At 40.0% G+C, this 17,698-nt stretch overlaps 2 protein-coding genes across 2 annotated transcripts; one reads left to right on the top strand and one right to left on the bottom strand.

Moving 5' to 3' along the window:
• Positions 1–306: 306 nt before the first annotated feature.
• LOC120438158 (tripartite motif-containing protein 16-like) lies at positions 307–2,012 on the bottom strand. The gene has a single exon (XM_039608590.1). It carries the CDS (start codon positions 1,981–1,983, stop codon positions 307–309), a length of 1,677 nt encoding a protein of 558 aa, XP_039464524.1. The 5' UTR covers positions 1,984–2,012.
• A 6,596-nt stretch (positions 2,013–8,608) lies between these two features.
• Positions 8,609–13,075, top strand: LOC120438154 (protein NLRC3-like). The gene is made up of 5 exons (XM_039608584.1): positions 8,609–8,675; positions 9,249–9,278; positions 10,563–10,638; positions 10,768–10,969; positions 11,059–13,075. The coding sequence occupies exons 2-5, from the start codon at positions 9,271–9,273 to the stop codon at positions 12,510–12,512; spliced, it is 1,740 nt and encodes a 579-aa protein (XP_039464518.1). The 5' UTR covers positions 8,609–8,675; positions 9,249–9,270; the 3' UTR covers positions 12,513–13,075.
• Positions 13,076–17,698: the final 4,623 nt, after the last annotated feature.

The following is a 17,698-nucleotide window of genomic DNA, read 5'->3' as shown; positions in this document are numbered from 1 at the left end:
CATAACACTATTTATTACATATTGTTTACGGTTTGTAAATTGTACATTTTATATATATATACATCTTCTTCCCTATGTTAATACTGTCCATGTGTATATAGCGCTGCACAACTGTACCCCCAACATGTTTACACTGAGTAGGAGATGCTCTGTATCTCATTGTACAGCTGTATAATGACAATAAAGGCATTCTATTCTATTCTATTCTATTCTAAGAACAAATTCAGATTTATATTGATGTAAGGTATATAAATGTAAGTACAGTTTGAATCAGTGCAATATTATTTTCACACATCAATTCTCTGTTTATTTGACTTTAATCAACTCTGCAGTGGCCCCATCATCCCAAAGCCAAAGTCCAGCATAGAGCGGCTGAGTGAATGTGGTCTGGACTCTGTGGAGGAGAGTCATGGTTTCAGAGACACTGTAGAAAGACAGAATACCTGCTCTGTGATCCAGGTACACTCCTACTCTGGAGGACCGAGGACCTGAGAGGACAGTTTTAACATCATTGTGTAAAAATTGAAAACTGTTTGTATTACAATATAATGTCCAAGATTTGTCATTGTATCCAAATCCACATTCATCGAGGCTCCCTGCTCTGCTGATATTCTTGTATGTGACTCCTAGACCAACTCCTCCCCCTCTCCACTCCACCTCCCAGTAACAACATCCAGTCAGACTCTCTCTACTCAGGACCTGATAACACCAATCAGTGAATCTGTCTGGATGATCAGAATAAGACTGTTGTTGTTTCATTTTTGTTACTTTTCTGTTCCCCTCAGATAATAACAGATGTGTGTTTGCTGTGTTTGGATCCAGTGTGATTTCACATGAACATTTTAAGAATTCAGCTCTGGTCTTTGGCTCTGGTGGTGACAGTAAAACATCCACTTCAGTGACTGTCAGTGAGATGTTTGTCCATTCCTCTCTCAGAATGTCCTGTAGTTTATCTCTGGTCTCTGACACAGCTGCTGTCACATCCTCAAAGTAGCTCAGAGGACGAATATTGATGCTGGATGAGTGTGTAGACTCACTGAGTGCTGACAGTGAGGGGTAGTTGTGTAGAAACTGGTTGTGATCCTCTGTGTGTGAGAGCTGCTCCAGCTCGCCGTCTTTCCTCTTCAGCTCAGCGATCTCCTGCTCCAGCTTCTCCTGAAGCTCTTTGACTCGACTCACTTCAGTTTCCTGCTGGGATCTGACCTGCTGCTTCACATCAGAGCTTCTTTTCTGGATGAGACGGATCAGCTCAGTGAACATCTTCTCACTGTCCTCCACTGCTTTATCAGCAGAGCCATTGATGGCCTCCACCTCCTGTTGAAGCAGCTTCACATCTTTCTCTCGCTCCTGGATTCTCTGCTGGATGTTTAGTCGTCTCACCTCGAGCTCCTTCTGCTTCTCAGTCCTTTCTGCTGCAGCTGGGACTGTTTCATGGCCTTTATGTTCATCCATCAAGCAGAGATAACAGATACTCTGCTGATCAGTACGACAGAAAATCTTCATCACCTCATCATGACGAGAGCAGATGTTCTCCTGGAGCTTCTTGGAGGGGGCCACCAGCTTGTGTTTCTTTAATGGAGCTGCATCATAGTGAGGTTGGAGGTGTTTCTCACAGTAAGAGGCTGGACAAGATAAACAGGACTTGATGGCTTTCAGCTTCCTCCCAGTGCAGACATCACAGGCCACATCTTCAGGTCCAGCATAGCAGTGATCAGCTGGAGCAGCTTGGAGTCCAGTCTTCTTCAGCTGCTCCACTAAACCTGCTAACATGATGTTTTTCTCCAGGACAGGCCTCGGTGTGAAAGTCTTCCTGCACTGAGGGCAGCTGTGGATTCCCTTCCTGTCCTCTTCATCAAAGTGGGTTTCAATACAGTTCCTGCAGTAGCTGTGTCCACAGGCTGTAGTCACCGGATCCTTCAGTAGATCCAAACAGATGGAACAAGAGAAGGTTTCTCGGTCCAGCTGAACTCCTTTCTGTGCCATTTCTCCTCTCAGTGTCAGTGACTGTGTGAGTTTCTTTTTTTTTTTGGTGAAAGCAGTTTGATCTCTGGTCCAAACCTGTGTTTCTGCAGTGAATGGATCCTATCAGCTCAGAAACATGAGCACATCTTGGTTTCACCCATCTGTAATCTCCATATCGGAACAAGGGAACAAAAGCAGCGGCAAGTCAATATAAAATTTTTACTGAAAATTGTGAGTGAAGAAGGTACCACTATGTAACAACGGGGAAGCCAATGCTACATTACAAACTAAGTTACACATACAAGTGACAAAGAATAGAATTTCTGGACTCTAAGACCTGTTTGTTCATCCAAAAAAGTGTTTACCAAGAATGTAACTTGCTGGAAACATGGAACTTATTTATATTATTCTAGTTATGTTATTATTTTAGTGCATTCACTCTGAAATTACTCTGGTAATGATTACTTTCCAATACCTGTAGGAGTAAAATGGACTGACAGGATCATGAATTTGAAGATGAAAATTTAAAGTTGTGATCCTAAATAAACTCCATCTGGTCCTGACTATTATCGTTATTAATAGTAGTAGCAGTAGAGCAATATTTAATGTCAAATTCAGCTAAACTTAAACTTAAAATATTTTGTATTTTCTGACTTCTTCTAGATCCCATCTTTACCTTCAAGGCCCACCAGATGGCTTCAGTTCACACTATTAAAATCACAGTGCTGTCTTCTTATAAGTCCACTCAGCAGCAAATAAATAAAAGCTGCTGCAATATTAGGGTGATATAAACTTTATTAACAGTAATATGATGTTTATGATTTTGCATCAGTGCTTTCAGTTTTAGTTCTTTTAATGCTAAAATGTTTGCACAATCTCAGTTTGAAGGATTTGTTTCCTTTTTTTTTTTTTTTTACCACTTTGCAAAACAGTCAATAAATTATTCTTTTTAAAATAATACAACTGCATGAGAGCACAGGGCTGCACGTGAGCCTGAAGATCATGCCCAACCTTTTTTTCCTTCGTTTTTATTTATTTCTGATCAAATGTTCTGATTTCCTGAGAGAGGAAGGAAGTATTTAAGACACACATGAACTGTCACCGTGTCTGTCCTGTCTTGACCTCCACTGTACGCTAAAAATAATTTGAGTGACGCCTGGAAACAGCTGCTGGAGTCTCTGCACTGGTGAAATGTCCCTTTAACAAAAGCGTTAGTTTGAAAAGATTAAACTTGTCCATTGAATAAATGATAAAATTGTGAACATGCAAAATAATCTCCTCACGCCAAGGAACACATCACAAACAGGTCAGTTAAAAAAAACCCCTGCTTTTATAGGAGCAAAAGAAAAATAGGACGAGGACTTCTCCTTCACAACTTACCAACAGGCTCAGAGACGGAGCGAACGAACTGAAGCTGGGACAGACAGATCATGCAAATATGCAGTAGCGGTTTTTGATACGGGCGACACGGGACGGGGCGGCATCACGGGCATCGCAAAAAAAAAAAAAAAAAAAAAAAAAATTGCTCGTAGTCATGCTACCCCGACATCAGCCAGCGCATATTGGGAATGGCATAGGCACCGATCGGTTTTCTATCGCCCATTTGCTGGGAGTAAGGGCGCCCTCCGTTTGCGAGGTGCGCCTGCTGCTTGCGGCACAGAGAGGAGAGGGCGGGGCGGCGGGGGATTCTCTGGCTGGCTGGAGCAGCATCTAATAACCAACTCGCAAAATAAAACAAAATGAAAACAAACCAACAAACACGAAAACATCAGACATTATGATACAGACTCGAAATTCTATACGCGAAAAGTGAGCGCGAGAGCCCTCGGTGCGCCTGCTCGCTGCCAAAGTCAAAGTAAACTTTATTGTCATCTCCGCTACATACAGTCCAGTATATAGAGAGACGAGACGACGAGGCTCCAGTTACAGCAGAGCAAGAAAACAAACAATATATATATAAGAAGAGTAAGAAAATAAATACACACTTTAGGACTCGGGGTAAAGGGATCAATAACAATTTAAAATTTACAGTTTGATGATTTAAGGTCTCACACACAACCCGTCGAAAGGGGAGGGGCCGGCTGCTTCCAAATAGAGCACATTTCATTCATAATGATGTAAATCCAAGCCCATTATGTATTCATGATTTGAATCCTGGGTTGTGTGAAATCTCAGAAATACACCCTAGACAAAGTGAATCTGTTAACTAAGGTGTAGGCCTGTTAGGTTATGTTGTGGTCAGGGGCGATTCTAGGATCAGAGCTTTGGGGGTGCTGAGCACCCAGAGAGCTGCCCAGCCAGGCGAGATAAACTTTACTCGTCACGATGAAATTTCTTCCCTGTCTCTGTCAGTCCCTGCATCCTTAAATGTCTCCAGTTGTCCTGAGTTCTCTCTGACTGTCTCCTTGGTGCATTTAAACCCCTGTTCCTCCCTGTCCTCATCGTATGATGTCTTCGTCTCCGTTATCAGTCATCATAATTTTACCATCTCTGTGTAAGTCTGCAAATTTCTTTATTAAATCATAAGATTCTTAAATTCATCAAGTCTCTCTGTGCCTGGGTCCTCGTCACAAAACATGACATCACTGTTTTGTACATTTTAACACAATTTAATCCCCACATGTGTGAAAGAAAAGCAAAACACTTTTTAAAAAAGTCTGTAACAAAACCATCAAATCAGATGAAGGGTATTTAAATGCTGCAAATGAAGAATGGATTGGAATAAAAAAAACAAACATATCCTTACCTTAATTACTGGGAGAAAAAGATGAATGATGATCATGGTGAGTAAAAAGTAAACTGAGTGCATTTTTTGGGGCCAGAGATTCACTTTTAATGTGTATGTTTAATACAATACAGATAGATAAAAGTACACTCCAAAAAATAAAGTCCTTGAAATGTACAGATGTACAAAATATTGATAAAAAAAAATTATAAAAATGGACGTAACTTTGCCTATGGTATACAATGTATGAAAAGATCTTTACTGCAGATACTACTATGGCTCTGAAGATTTTTTCTTTTATTTTAACCTATGTGGCCTCACCTTGAGGTTGGCAAATCGGTCTATCACTTTTTGGTGATCAACTCTTTCAAGAAGTTTAACAGCTTCTGTTTTGCCTGTCACTTTTCCCTGTCTGTTTCCTTACCTGGTTCTTCCTGACCTTTCACTTTCTCCTCACGTTCCCCTCTTTCCTCTCTCCCTCTTGGGACTGACAATCATACACAAATAGATTGTATTCAATTAGATGAAAAAATTTAATTAATATGAAAAAACAAGTACTATTAAGATCACTAATAAAAAAAAGTCCTCTCTCAGTGTACTTTCAACCAAATGCAAATAACCAAACCACATGAACATCTAATAAAAATATAAATATTGAAACACTGATCCAACATCATTCTTGATTGATGGATCATTTGTTCTTACACTTTTACCTGAATGTTACTCCTGGGTTTAATATCGGCACATTCACATATGACAGAATAACCAGCTTCTCTCATTCCATTTCAAACAGGACAGTGGTAACAACAGAAGCTACAGACAATTTTAAGTTTTAGATTTTAAATAGGCTGTATACATTTCAGTGGGAGGAACAGGACGGTCAAATGTCGCTGATTTTACTACAGAGTAGGACGGATTGTAGGGTAGCAAACATCGTCGGAAAACACGTTTTCAACACTGAAGGTTACCTGGGTGTAATGTTTTTCAGCTAAAAAGAAACATGACTCCTACCTAACTATATAAAGAGTAACTGAAGGTCCACTAGAATAGAAATAAAAGCGTTCTAACATCTCACCTGCTTGTTTTTATTAAGGTATGTACACGTATGTACATGTACACTACTTTTATTAATAGAGGTTTCACTACTGAGGTTAAAAATGATATATAAGTCACTTAGATCACTTCTAAATGTTAATGTTTGGTTTATTTCAGTGTTTCATTTGTTCCTGAGTAAACCGGTTTGGCTGTGATTAAAGTTAAGCTTCATAACATGTTACTCACAGTTAAATTAGGAGGGGACGGCAGTAAAAACTCCGGACCTGTGACATCATCACGCACGCAGGTGTTCCGACTGTACAAATCACGAGTCCGTGCTCGCGTACTTGAGAATTGAGAAACGGCCGACGAGTCCGTGCTCGCGTTCTCGGCAGGTACGTACTCCCGTGCGTTCTCGGCGGGTACGTACTCACCGAGAATGCGAGTACGTACTCGCGTACTTGGGCATTGATAAACGGCCCCAGAGTAGGGGAGAGGCGAGCTGGAACAAACCATTTTAGGAGGGGGGGCTGTCTATACTTTTGTTGTTAAAATGTTACGTCTCAAACAAGTACTGTATGCTTTTTATATTTTAGTAGTGTGTCACACAAACAGCAAATATTGTCCAAAAAAAGTAAGAAATCTTTGGGGGTGCTTTGATTCATTTTGGGGGTGCTTCAGCACCCCCCAAAATGGGCTAAAATCGCCCCTGGTTGTGGTGATCCTCGGGTTGAAGGATGGGTGTTCATACTGGAGTGCAAAATTAAAACCAATGGAAGATGGACAAGAAAAGTTCAAAGTCATCAGGGGCTCAGTTTAGAAAAAAGAGAAAAGAAGAAGAGGAGAAACGAGCAAAAGATACAGATAAGCAGATGTGTCATTGGATAATGGCAGGTCATCCTGAAACAATCAGAATCAGAATACTTTATTAATCCCTAAGGAAATGGCAGAGGGAGTGTTCGCCCAGGGCGCCAAACAGGCTAGGACCGCCACTGTCCTTACCATTAAATCGAACCTCTTTTCTTCCTCTCCTCTCCTGTCCCGTCTTTCTTATCTTTCTCTGTGTCTGAGTTCAGCAGCAGCTGGACCTTTAGCTACAACACACTGAGTAGGATGCTTTGCTTTCATTCTTCTGTCCAGTTCATCTGAAACCAGCTCGATGGTGTTTGAAGACTGTGCTGGCCACTCCACATTTTCAAACTCAAATGTTACCATTAGTAACATTTGAATTAATAGATGTGATGAATAGGTGTGAAACACAGAGCCTGTAACCATGTGGTCATAAATGTACTGACACTAATGAAATCTACAATCTAAAACAAAGAATTATTTGATTCATCTTCATACTTTATGAGTTATGATACCATGGATAATATCACAGTGGACATTAAGCTTCAAGTACAAATCATTTATCAAAAAACTTTACACGAACTTTCACTGAAACTGATCGTTAGGTTTTAAACTGCTAGACTGTTATTCTGACTGGAGCTCAGTATTCAGCATTTAACTGCATCTCTTCAGTCTTTCCTCTTGTCTCTGTTCTCAGATTGACCATCCCTCCTACCAAACTGTCCAATCCGTAGATGCACGTGTCCCTTCATCATTAGAGGGAGAGAGAGTGAGAGCGTGCCCGCCTTTATATACATTGAGAGCACATGGGATTTCCTCATGCATCACTTTAAAAATGTCAGAAAGAGGGCTTTTCTGTTCTGAATGGATAACTATAAATGCTCCTAACTGCACAAATATAATCATCAGGTCAGCTATGCTCTAAATCAAACATGAAGACAGGACAGAAACGTAAAACAAAATCTAGGCAAACCATATATTTATCCTGCTGGTAAATGATTCATAGAGTTCTGCCATTTTTCATTTATAGAACTAAGAATTGATTTTCAAGTAAATCACACCTGAGAAGACTCTGCAAACATAAGCTTTGATCCATCATGTGTTCGTTCCCACAGTGACATCTAACCCCATGTCAGACTTTGCACCCATAGCAACATGGCCCCAGCTTTCAGGACACAGAGTGAGTGAAATTCAGTCAGAGCCTCAGTTGTTTACAGCTCTGTTATATTCAGTCAGGAATTTCTGAACCCTTCACGTTTTTTCACCATTCTGGTAACAAAATTATCAGACTTCCATCTATAAATAAAAATAAAGGATTAATAAGACAACTTACAATCATTATGCAAACACTTTACCCTGAGCTACAGAATGATGTGAGACGCAGAAAACTGTGTGATGGTCCGTTTAGGTTTTTCATAATGAGAGTCTTCCTCACATAAAGTATAGACACTGTGAGGACATTTTATTTTAAGTCTGTTATAATAGAAAATGTCTAGTTCCTTTTCTCAAAATAATGCAAAATACAACCTTTAGACAAACAACAACCACAAATTGCATATTACAGAGTATCAAAGATGTATTTAAGAAAAACACCTTGATTTAGTAGATTTTTGAATCACTTTTGGGTGATTTAAACTGAATGACCCCGTTGCATGACCCAGTGTAGGGCACACTATAGCTGTTGTAAACATGGCCTCACATTTGACTCAAGAATATTTTGATTTAAAAATGTGTTCATTTTCCTGAGTTTTTGGACTACAAAACAAACCCAAGGCATCGCCCCTGCACCAGCAAATGACTAAATGTGCCCGAGACTTTCTAAAGTTGTTGGTCAAGCATTTGATCTGATAAAACAGTGATGCAATACATAGTGCGGGGAATGAGATTCAGTTCATTGTTTTTAGTTTTAAAGCATTAAAAGAACACAGTGCCAACAGTAAGTCATGAGGAACTAGATCGTAATCTAATACATCTGAACTCTGCTCTGTTAGTATAACCAGTCTGAACCATGAAGGCGTGTCGGCACCTGCAAAACATATATAGAGCATTCACATGCTGCAGAAAGTGAAGCTGCAGGCTGAAGCACAACGCTGATGAAGATTTGGTAAGTTTTGAATTACTTTTACTAAAGAGAAATATATTTCTACATATACATGGACTTATTATTCTTGAAGATTCTTTATTTGGTTATTGTTGGAAGTTTCCACACAGACCGACTGAAATCGTTCTCTTTGGAGAGTCAAAACTGAGAAAAAAAGACGGAATAGTTTAAGGATAGAGTTCTGTTAATTTTAGCATGATAATAAAATTATGTGACCTACATAACACACACTGGTCATCTGACGAAAGAAAAAACTTGTCTTATATAAAATAGCTGATGACTCATGATTTGTCAGATCTTTTAATGATATGATGAGCTACATCTGTTGAGACTTAACCCAAATTCTTTCAGTTTTGAGAAGCAGTACTCTCTTGTTGAACTATTTTCATAGATTTAAGAACTCATACTCAACTTTAGTTCTTAATGACTCAGGTTTACTTGGATGCTAATTTTATACCAATTTTATAATTGTGAGATAGCTCACTGTCTTTGTAACAAACCAAAAACGATCCATACAGAAATTGGGAAAAGATGTAGAGAAAATACAATTCTAAACAATTTTCTCTCTTTGATCAGGTGACTGCAGCCTGTGACCAACATGGAAAGGTATCACACTCAACACCTCACATTAAATTCTGCATTCATTTGCTATTGTTCTTACAACATGATATTCAAAATTACTGTCTGTCTGTAGTAGAGGATTTACACAAAACCTTGTAAAGAGCTGGTATTAAGATTAAGGGCTGTGGAAAGATGGGCACCAGTCTGCTTCTCTGTACACCGAAAGAATCTCTGATCGAGCAGGAGGTGAATGAAGTCCAATATTCAGTAGTTTTACTGTCACTCTGTCCAGGAATATGATGTTATGGAGCTAATGTCAATAAAGAGCAGCCAAGCGTAACACCAATGTTGTTTCAAGTGGGAGATGGTAGTGGGGACTGCTGTAATCTTGGCATCTTCTGTTGATCTGTTGGCTCTGTATGAGTTTGAAGTTGGTCAAACGTTGGGAGGGAGGCGTCGGATCAGTACCTCAAAACACATCATTGTAAAAGGTGTCAGGTGGGTCTTTTTGGGCAGCTGGATGATTGTGGCTGAAATCAGGCATAGTGGGATGAAGGACTAGGGAAGTAATGCTTTTAACATCTCAGTTAAGGCCTTGGACAGCTGATCTGAACTCTCTGAGGACCCTCCTGGTCACTACATCTGGTTTGGCTGCCTTTCTGAGGTTCACTGCCCTCAATGTTTACACTGTCACTGAACATATCATCTGACAGACAACGACACAAATGTGGTAAAGACGTGCTCTATTTCCTCTATGGATGTTGCTATTATCTTTGTCCAACGAGGGGTGTAAACAACATTTACACCGCTTGTTGCACAACCTGGTTGAAATACTCAGCTATGATGTGCAGTACGTCAGGGTTAGTCATGCTGGCTACTAAGTGCTTTAAGCAGCTTATCCATGGCTATGATAGCTTTAGCATAGATGGTAGGTATACAACTGTTACCATGATGCCTGTACAGCTGCTACGGTCCTTTCAAAGCTTATTCTTAAGATCAGATGATTCTGATGAGTATAAGTCGACTCACCCAACACACAGCAGTAGTTGAAAGCAAACAACCACACACATACATATACATCGCACAGTAAACAAAGCACCTGCAGAGAGCTGCAGCATCTATGCGTGCGATTAAACCATTTTTCCTTTACAAAAGATTTAGAAATGGACATAACAGGTTCACATTGAGAATTTTACAACATAGTAGTGTTTGTATTGAGATGTTAATCAAACAACAAAAAAAGAAAGAAAGAAAAAAGCACCTCACTTTCCTATTTCGTATGTCTTTGTGCGTACTGTATAATAGTAAAAAACTTTCTTTTTTCCACAGAGTCAAACAAGCCTCAGATGTTCCCATTTTCCAGCCTGGCCACCAAAATCACACTGACCTGGACTCTATGTTTACGGTTTGTAAAACAACCTCCACTCTTCACAATCATGTCCCTGTAGCACCTTTTGTATCAACAGACTCTAATTTAGTTCAATATAGATTTGGTCTCTTCTGCATTTACATTGTATAATGTGATCTGTTTCAGCTGCTGGAGGATGAAATCGTTGTCTTCGTGAAGAATGAGCTAACAAGGATGAAGAATTCTCTGAATCCAGAATTCTCTGAATTGTCAGAAAGTCCAAATGAGGACGAGGAGCAAAGGAGCAGAAGGGAAGCATTTCTGAAACTCACAGTGCACTTCTTGAATAAAATGAATCAAAAGGACCTCGCTGTCTGTCTGCTGAGCAGTAAGAGGATTCCTTTTCATAAATGCATTCTCAAGAAATTCTAATATTTTCTTTTGAAACATTATTTTAATTATTTTTCTTTCCATTAGAAAACACTCATCCCCACTTTGGGTCTAAACTTAAATCTGACTTAAAGAAGAAGTTACAGCCTGTGTTTGAGGGGATTTCTAAAGCACGAAACTCCTCCAGCCTGAATCAAATCTACACAGAGCTCTACATCACAGAAGGCGGGAGTGGAGAAGTCAATAATAAACATGAGGTCAGACACACTGAAAGAAATGTCAGTAAAGGTGAAACAACAATCAGATGTGAAGACATGTTTAAAACATCAACTGCAAGAGACAAACCAATCAGAACAGTGCTGACAAAGGGAGTGGCTGGGATCGGGAAAACATTCCTGACACATAAGTTCACTCTGGATTGGGCTGAAGGCAAAGCTAACCAGGACATAAAGTTGATATTCCCATTCACATTCAGAGAGCTGAATCTGCTGAAAAATAAAAGGTTCAGCTTGGTTGGACTTGTTCATCACTTTTTTAGTGAAATCAAAGAAGCAGGAATCTGTAACTTTGAAAACTTCAAAGTTGTTTTCATCTTTGATGGTCTGGATGAGGCTCGACTTCCTCTGGACTTCCACTACACTGAGATGCTGACTCATGTTGCAAAGTCTGCATCAGTAGATGTGCTGCTGATAAATTTAATCACTGGGAATTTGCTTCCTTCTGCTCACTTGTGGATAACCACAAGACCTGCATCAGTGGGTCAGATCCCCTCCAAATATATAGATGCTGTCACAGAGGTCACAGGGTTCAGTAACCCACAGAAGGAAGAGTACTTCAGAAAGAAATTCAGAGATGAGAAGCAGGCCGGCATCATAATCTCCCACATAAAAACATCAGAAAGCCTCCACATCATGTGCCAGATCCCAGTCTTCTGCTGGATCACTGCTACAGCTCTGGAAAACCTGTTAAAAAGCAGTGAGGAAAAGGGATTGCCCAAGACCCTGACTGAGATGTACATCCATTTCCTGGTTGTTCAGACCAAAGTGAAGAATATTAAGTATGATGGAGGGGAAAGGACAGATCCTCACTGGACTCCAAAGAGTACGAAGATGATTAAAGCACTGGGGAAACTGGCGTTTGAGCAGCTGCAGAAGGGCAACCTGATCTTCTATGAATCAGACCTGACAGAGTGTGACATTAATGTCAGAGAAGCCTCAGTGTACTCAGGAGTGTTCACACAGATCATTAAAGAAGAGAGAGGGCTGTACCAAGAAAAGGTGTTCTGCTTCATCCAACCGAGTGTTCAGGAGTTTCTGGCTGCTCTTCATGTCCATCTGACATTCACCAACTCTGGTATCAACCTGCTGGAAGAAGAGCAAACAGCCTCAATACAGGCTGAAGAGTATTTGGCAATACATTTCTACCAGAGTGCTGTGGACAAGGCCTTACAGAGTCCAAATGGACACCTGGATTTGTTCCTTCGCTTCCTCCTGGGTCTCTCAATGCAGACCAATCAGACTCTCTTACACGGCCTGCATTGAGAGATACAGACAGGAAGCATCCAAGAGACCAATCAGGAAACAGCCCACTACACAACAGTTCAAAAGTAAGATGAGCTCATCTGCAGTTCTGTGGTTTCCCTATAACAGACAAGAAGGTTCTGGATTCAAATCCACTGGAAACTTTCTGTGTGGAATTTATATGTTCTCATCATGTCATTAGTCAACTGATGATTATGACTTTATACATAAAATCTGTCCTGGTTCTCAAGTTTCAGCATTGGATGAGTTGGAAAACTACTGAATCAACAAAAACAGTATCAAGTTTTTTTCTGCATATGTCAGTCATCCATGAAATGTTTAAATTTAAGACTAACCCATTATAATGATTTAAAAAAAACACCAGCCTTATTATTATCATTATTATTATTATTATTATTATTATTAGTTTAGTTTTCTCTCTTTGTGCCTCTCCTCTGTCGACTCTTTATGTGTCTGTACGTTCTGTGATGGTTGTATAAGGCAGCAACCCCACTCCACAAATATGTCTCCCTAAATTTAGTTAATGTGTTATATTTGTATTTGAACAATAATGTGCAAATGTCAAACTGACAAACAAAAATAAATACTTGCATAAAAATCTTGATCACTGATTAACTGTAACATAAACTTTAATCAATATAAATACAAACATGCATATACAGAGCATCAGGTTGGCTGAATACACAGAATACAGTCATTAATTATAAATACAGAGTAGAGATTTTCCTCGCTGAATTTTATTATTTCTTTACTTATTTATTTACTATTGAACACACAAGTGATAACTTTTATCACATTATTCAATTATATTTAATTCAATTCAATTTTATTCATATATTACCAAATCACAACAACATTTACCTCATGGCACTTTATATTATACTGTAAATACAGTTGACCCCCTATGACCAAGCACTAATATGGTAAAACAGCCACTGCTGGGTTCTTTTTTAAAAGTTTTTCAAGTTAGCTTCTAAAAGAAATCTGATATTTCTTCCGCACTAATATTTTATCATTTTATTACAATTATAGTCATATACAGGAAATGTTTTGTGTATCCTAATCAAACACAGGGAATAGGGCACAGCAGGTGAAGACAATAGGGGTAATATGAGGACTGTAAAGACAGAGAATAAAAGAAATTACCAAAATAAACCAGGAAAGCAAAGATACACTAACACAAAAAAGAGGAAGGCACAAAACTGATCCTTACAACAGTAAAATTTAAAAATAGGAAATTCACAATCTAACAATATCACAAAAAGTCAACACCACAAGAATTAAGAGTGGATTTGTACGAAGTGAAATGACTTGTAACGGACAGATACAAACTTACTGACGGTTACACCCTCAAGCAGTAAAGAGGATGCATACTTTATCGCAACATGGCCGATTTTTTCACTAAGTCATCTACACAAGGTATTTTGTAGAGAGTATACGCAGTTTGTGTTGAAACAACAACAGTTTTCAACTATTCTCAAAATTTCAAATTTTTTCTCAGAATGAAAAATGATGATCAATTTGTTCTCTTAATGTACCCTAACACATGTGCTCTTTAATCTCTTTGTGTGTTGTTCTTGCAACACCCAAATTTACCCGTTCTGTGCAGTAACAGGAGCGGCAACAAGAGGCTGCTGGGAAGATTAAGCCAGGCTCCTGATGACATTAAAACACATCCAAGATGTGCTCCTGTAATATACACTACAGACCAATACAGATCCCAAACAAACTTCAACACCAGTATTCCCAGTATGGTCACAATGGTGTAAAATGCCCTCTTCTTTGATTGGTCAACCCTGTCCCTGTTCCTGCTCTCTTCTCCTGGGCCTGGATGAATTAAAACACAGAGAACAGAAAGGCTGCAGAAGGAGGAGACGGTTAAAAACAATATCATGAGGAAAAAATTCACAATGGCGAGGATGATATCTTTTATTGTTATAAAACCTGTTAATGCAAAGCAAAGCAGCCAAACACAGCCTATGCTGATTATCCTTATTCTGACCCCTCTTCCTTTCCTTAAGCTCCGATAAGTGATGGGATGAACAGCAGCCATGTAGTGCTCCACACAAGTCAGCATGTGAAAGAAGATCTGTCCAAAGCAGGCGAAAGAGAAAAAAATGAACGGATAGATTAATATGTTCAGATTATTCATGATGCTACCACAATAAGTGACGATACACGCTAAGACAGCAAAAAGGTCCATGATGACGATGTTGTAGGTGAAGCAGTCTGAGTGACTCAGAGTTACTTCCATAAAGGTGGAGCCTTTTTTTCTCCATTCTTGGAGACCATGTTGGAGGATGAGGATGCAGACAGGGAGGACGAGGAAGATGATAATGATGCTAAATGCACGATAGATGAGGGAGCTTGGTTTAGAGATGAGACAGTGCATGTATAGAGGGAGGGAGGTGTTCATGGAGGAAAGGTGCAGATCCAAAGTGGAGAATGATGAGTTTGCTGACATCTGGAAAAGAAAAAGACAAAAAGGACAAACCACTGGAATGTAAATTAAATTGACATATATTCAGCTTTTTTCCCTGTTTATTATCTATTTAATTTCCTCTTTTATAACACTTTGTGATTTTTCTAAATTCAGGTTTTGCTGATATTAGATGTTATACAGTTGAGGCCAAAATTATTAACCCCCTTTATGAAATTAGGCAACACTCCTGATTTCAATTTGAAAATGACCATTAACAACAAGTGTTTGTTTTTTAAAGCGTATCTGTGTCCAAAATAACAAGGTCCACTAATTGTAGTAAGGATATTTTATTGATAGACTGAGTAGAAACAAGAAAAGGCAAAAATGAGACATCCAAAATTATTAGCCCCATGCCCATTAATAGTCAATACTTTACCCTTTTTGAGCCACAACTGACAACAATCTATTAGACTAGGTCTTTACTACGTTGGCACAAGTCTCCTGAGGGATTTTGGCCCATTCCATTGCAAATTGTTCTAGCTGGTCTAAATTGTGTGGTTTCCGAGCATGGACATTCACTTCGAGCACTCGTCACAGATTCTCAGTTGGATTGAAGTCTGGGCGCTGTGCGGGCCACTCCAAGATCTTGGTTTTGGTATCCTTGAAAAACTGTTGAACTAATTTCGATGTATGCTTTGGGTCATTGTCTTGTTGGAAGACCCAGCGATGACCTAAGCCTAGACTAAGCAGATTTCTGCATATTCTCCCTCAGAATGTCAGCATAATTTTCTTTTTTAATGATGCCATGCACTCGAACAAGGCTCCCTGTGCCTGAGGCTGCAAAACAGCCCCACAGCTTGATGCTCCCACCACCATGTGGCAACAGTGTTCCTAGGGTTGAAGACCTGTCCCTTTCTTCGCCAAACATAAGCAACATCCATGTGCTCAAACAGTTCCAGTTTAGTCTCATCAGACCAAAGCACAGACTTCCAAAACTCATCTTTACATTTCAAATGTTCACGGGCAAACCTCAGTCGGGCTGTGATGTGCCGCTCTTTGAGTAAAAGGGTTCTTCTGGGACGATGGCCGTAAAGCCCACCACAGTGAAGAGCCCTCACAACTGTGTTCCTTGAAACATCAACTCCAGAAGAGGCCAGGTCAGCAACAATTATCTTGGCAGATGTCTGGGGTTCCTTGCTGACATCTCTGACTATTTTCATCTCCAGAGTTCTTGAAATCTTGCGCTGATGGCCACGGCCAGGTTTGTTTCTAACAGAATTTGTCTCCTTGTACTTGGCAATGATGCAATGTACAGCAGTTGTAGACACTGTGAATTGCTTGGAAATGGCAGTGTAGCCTTGTCCCTTATCATGAGCCTCTACTATCTTCTTTCTGAGCTCCAGACTGATTTCCTTTGTCTTTGGCATGGCGAGTAACAGTACTCCCTCTCATGTGTTCAAGAGCCCTGTTCCTTGGAATCTTTTTATGTTGATTGGATGTTGTTAGGAAGCCAAATGATTGCACAGGTGTGGGTTCAAAGATTGGTTAATTAGTGTAGATGTGTTTTGAAAGCAAACATTCACATGGGGCTAATATTTTTGACCACCCCATTTTTTACTATATTTGATATAAAGCAAGACTAAAAATGTACCAAAAGCTAGTAATGAGCACTGGCGAATGTTTGATTATATCAAGTTTCATCAATGTTGCAAACTTTGGGAAGAAGTTTAGGAAAATGTTCCATGATTCCTGGGGGGCTAATAGTTTTGGCCTCAACTGCATAATGTGGAAATTGCAGTGTTGTCTTAGACAGTAAATTTGTTGGTATGGAGTAGGACGTGTCTCAAAATGGATTGGGCTACAAGCACTGCTATGGGTACTTTCAGGTTAGTATCTCAAAGTTCGAGTTCCTAACTTAAAATGGCAGCTGATGGCAGTGGAGGACCGGTCATTTGTGTGAGCCTGGAAACTCCATGATACAGCAGCGAGTTGGCTGCAGCCTGAGCTGTCAGAGAAAGAATGTTGGGTTGGTGGTCTTCAAGCAGTTTGTGGACCTATTTCTCCCCAATCTGCATCCCCAGATTTCAGTGGGAGCAGGCACTGTACCCATCCCATGGAGGGCCACACAGACACTGAGTGTTGGAGCTGCAGGCAGCCAGGAGAACTGCAACAGCAGGGTCCACTGGGACAGGTGTTCCCCATCACCAACGCTCTGAAAATCTCCCTCGGTTCAGGAGGGACACACAGTGTTCCATTAAGGTGCCAAAGAGGTATACGCCAGGTGTTGGTGGACATGGGTTGCACACAGGTCCATCCAACCCCGGTTCAACCAGGGGCCTTGGTGGAGGCAGAATGGATGGAGGTTAGGTGCATTTAAGGGGGCATTCACAAATATCCCACAGTGTCACTGCGGGTAGAGTTTAAGGCAAAATACATAAAGTAAATGCTGCAGTTAGGTTGCGCGTGACGCATATCTTAATCCTGGGGACAAATTTGCCAGAGTTTCATTACCTGTTGTGGCAGCGTGTGGGGATGCTCTTTGTATTATCTACACCAGCCCATGTTTAACCCCTGACTTTGGGAGACAACATGTCTTTTTATCTTACTGTTTAGGCTCAAATCAATTTGAAGTCTTGCAGTGACAAAATAATAATTTGACCCAATTGCATTAAAGCAGAAGTAATGAGCCCATTCTGAAAATGTAAGTAATAGAAAGTGCAGATACGTTTTTAAAAATGCAAGGAGTAAAAGTAAAAAGTAGTCA

Source organism: Oreochromis aureus, linkage group 3, assembly GCF_013358895.1.
Source record: "Oreochromis aureus strain Israel breed Guangdong linkage group 3, ZZ_aureus, whole genome shotgun sequence".
NCBI classification, from domain to species: Eukaryota; Metazoa; Chordata; class Actinopteri; order Cichliformes; family Cichlidae; genus Oreochromis; species Oreochromis aureus.
Note: the sequence above shows the minus strand (reverse complement) of the source record. Positions and strands in the feature narration are given on the sequence as shown.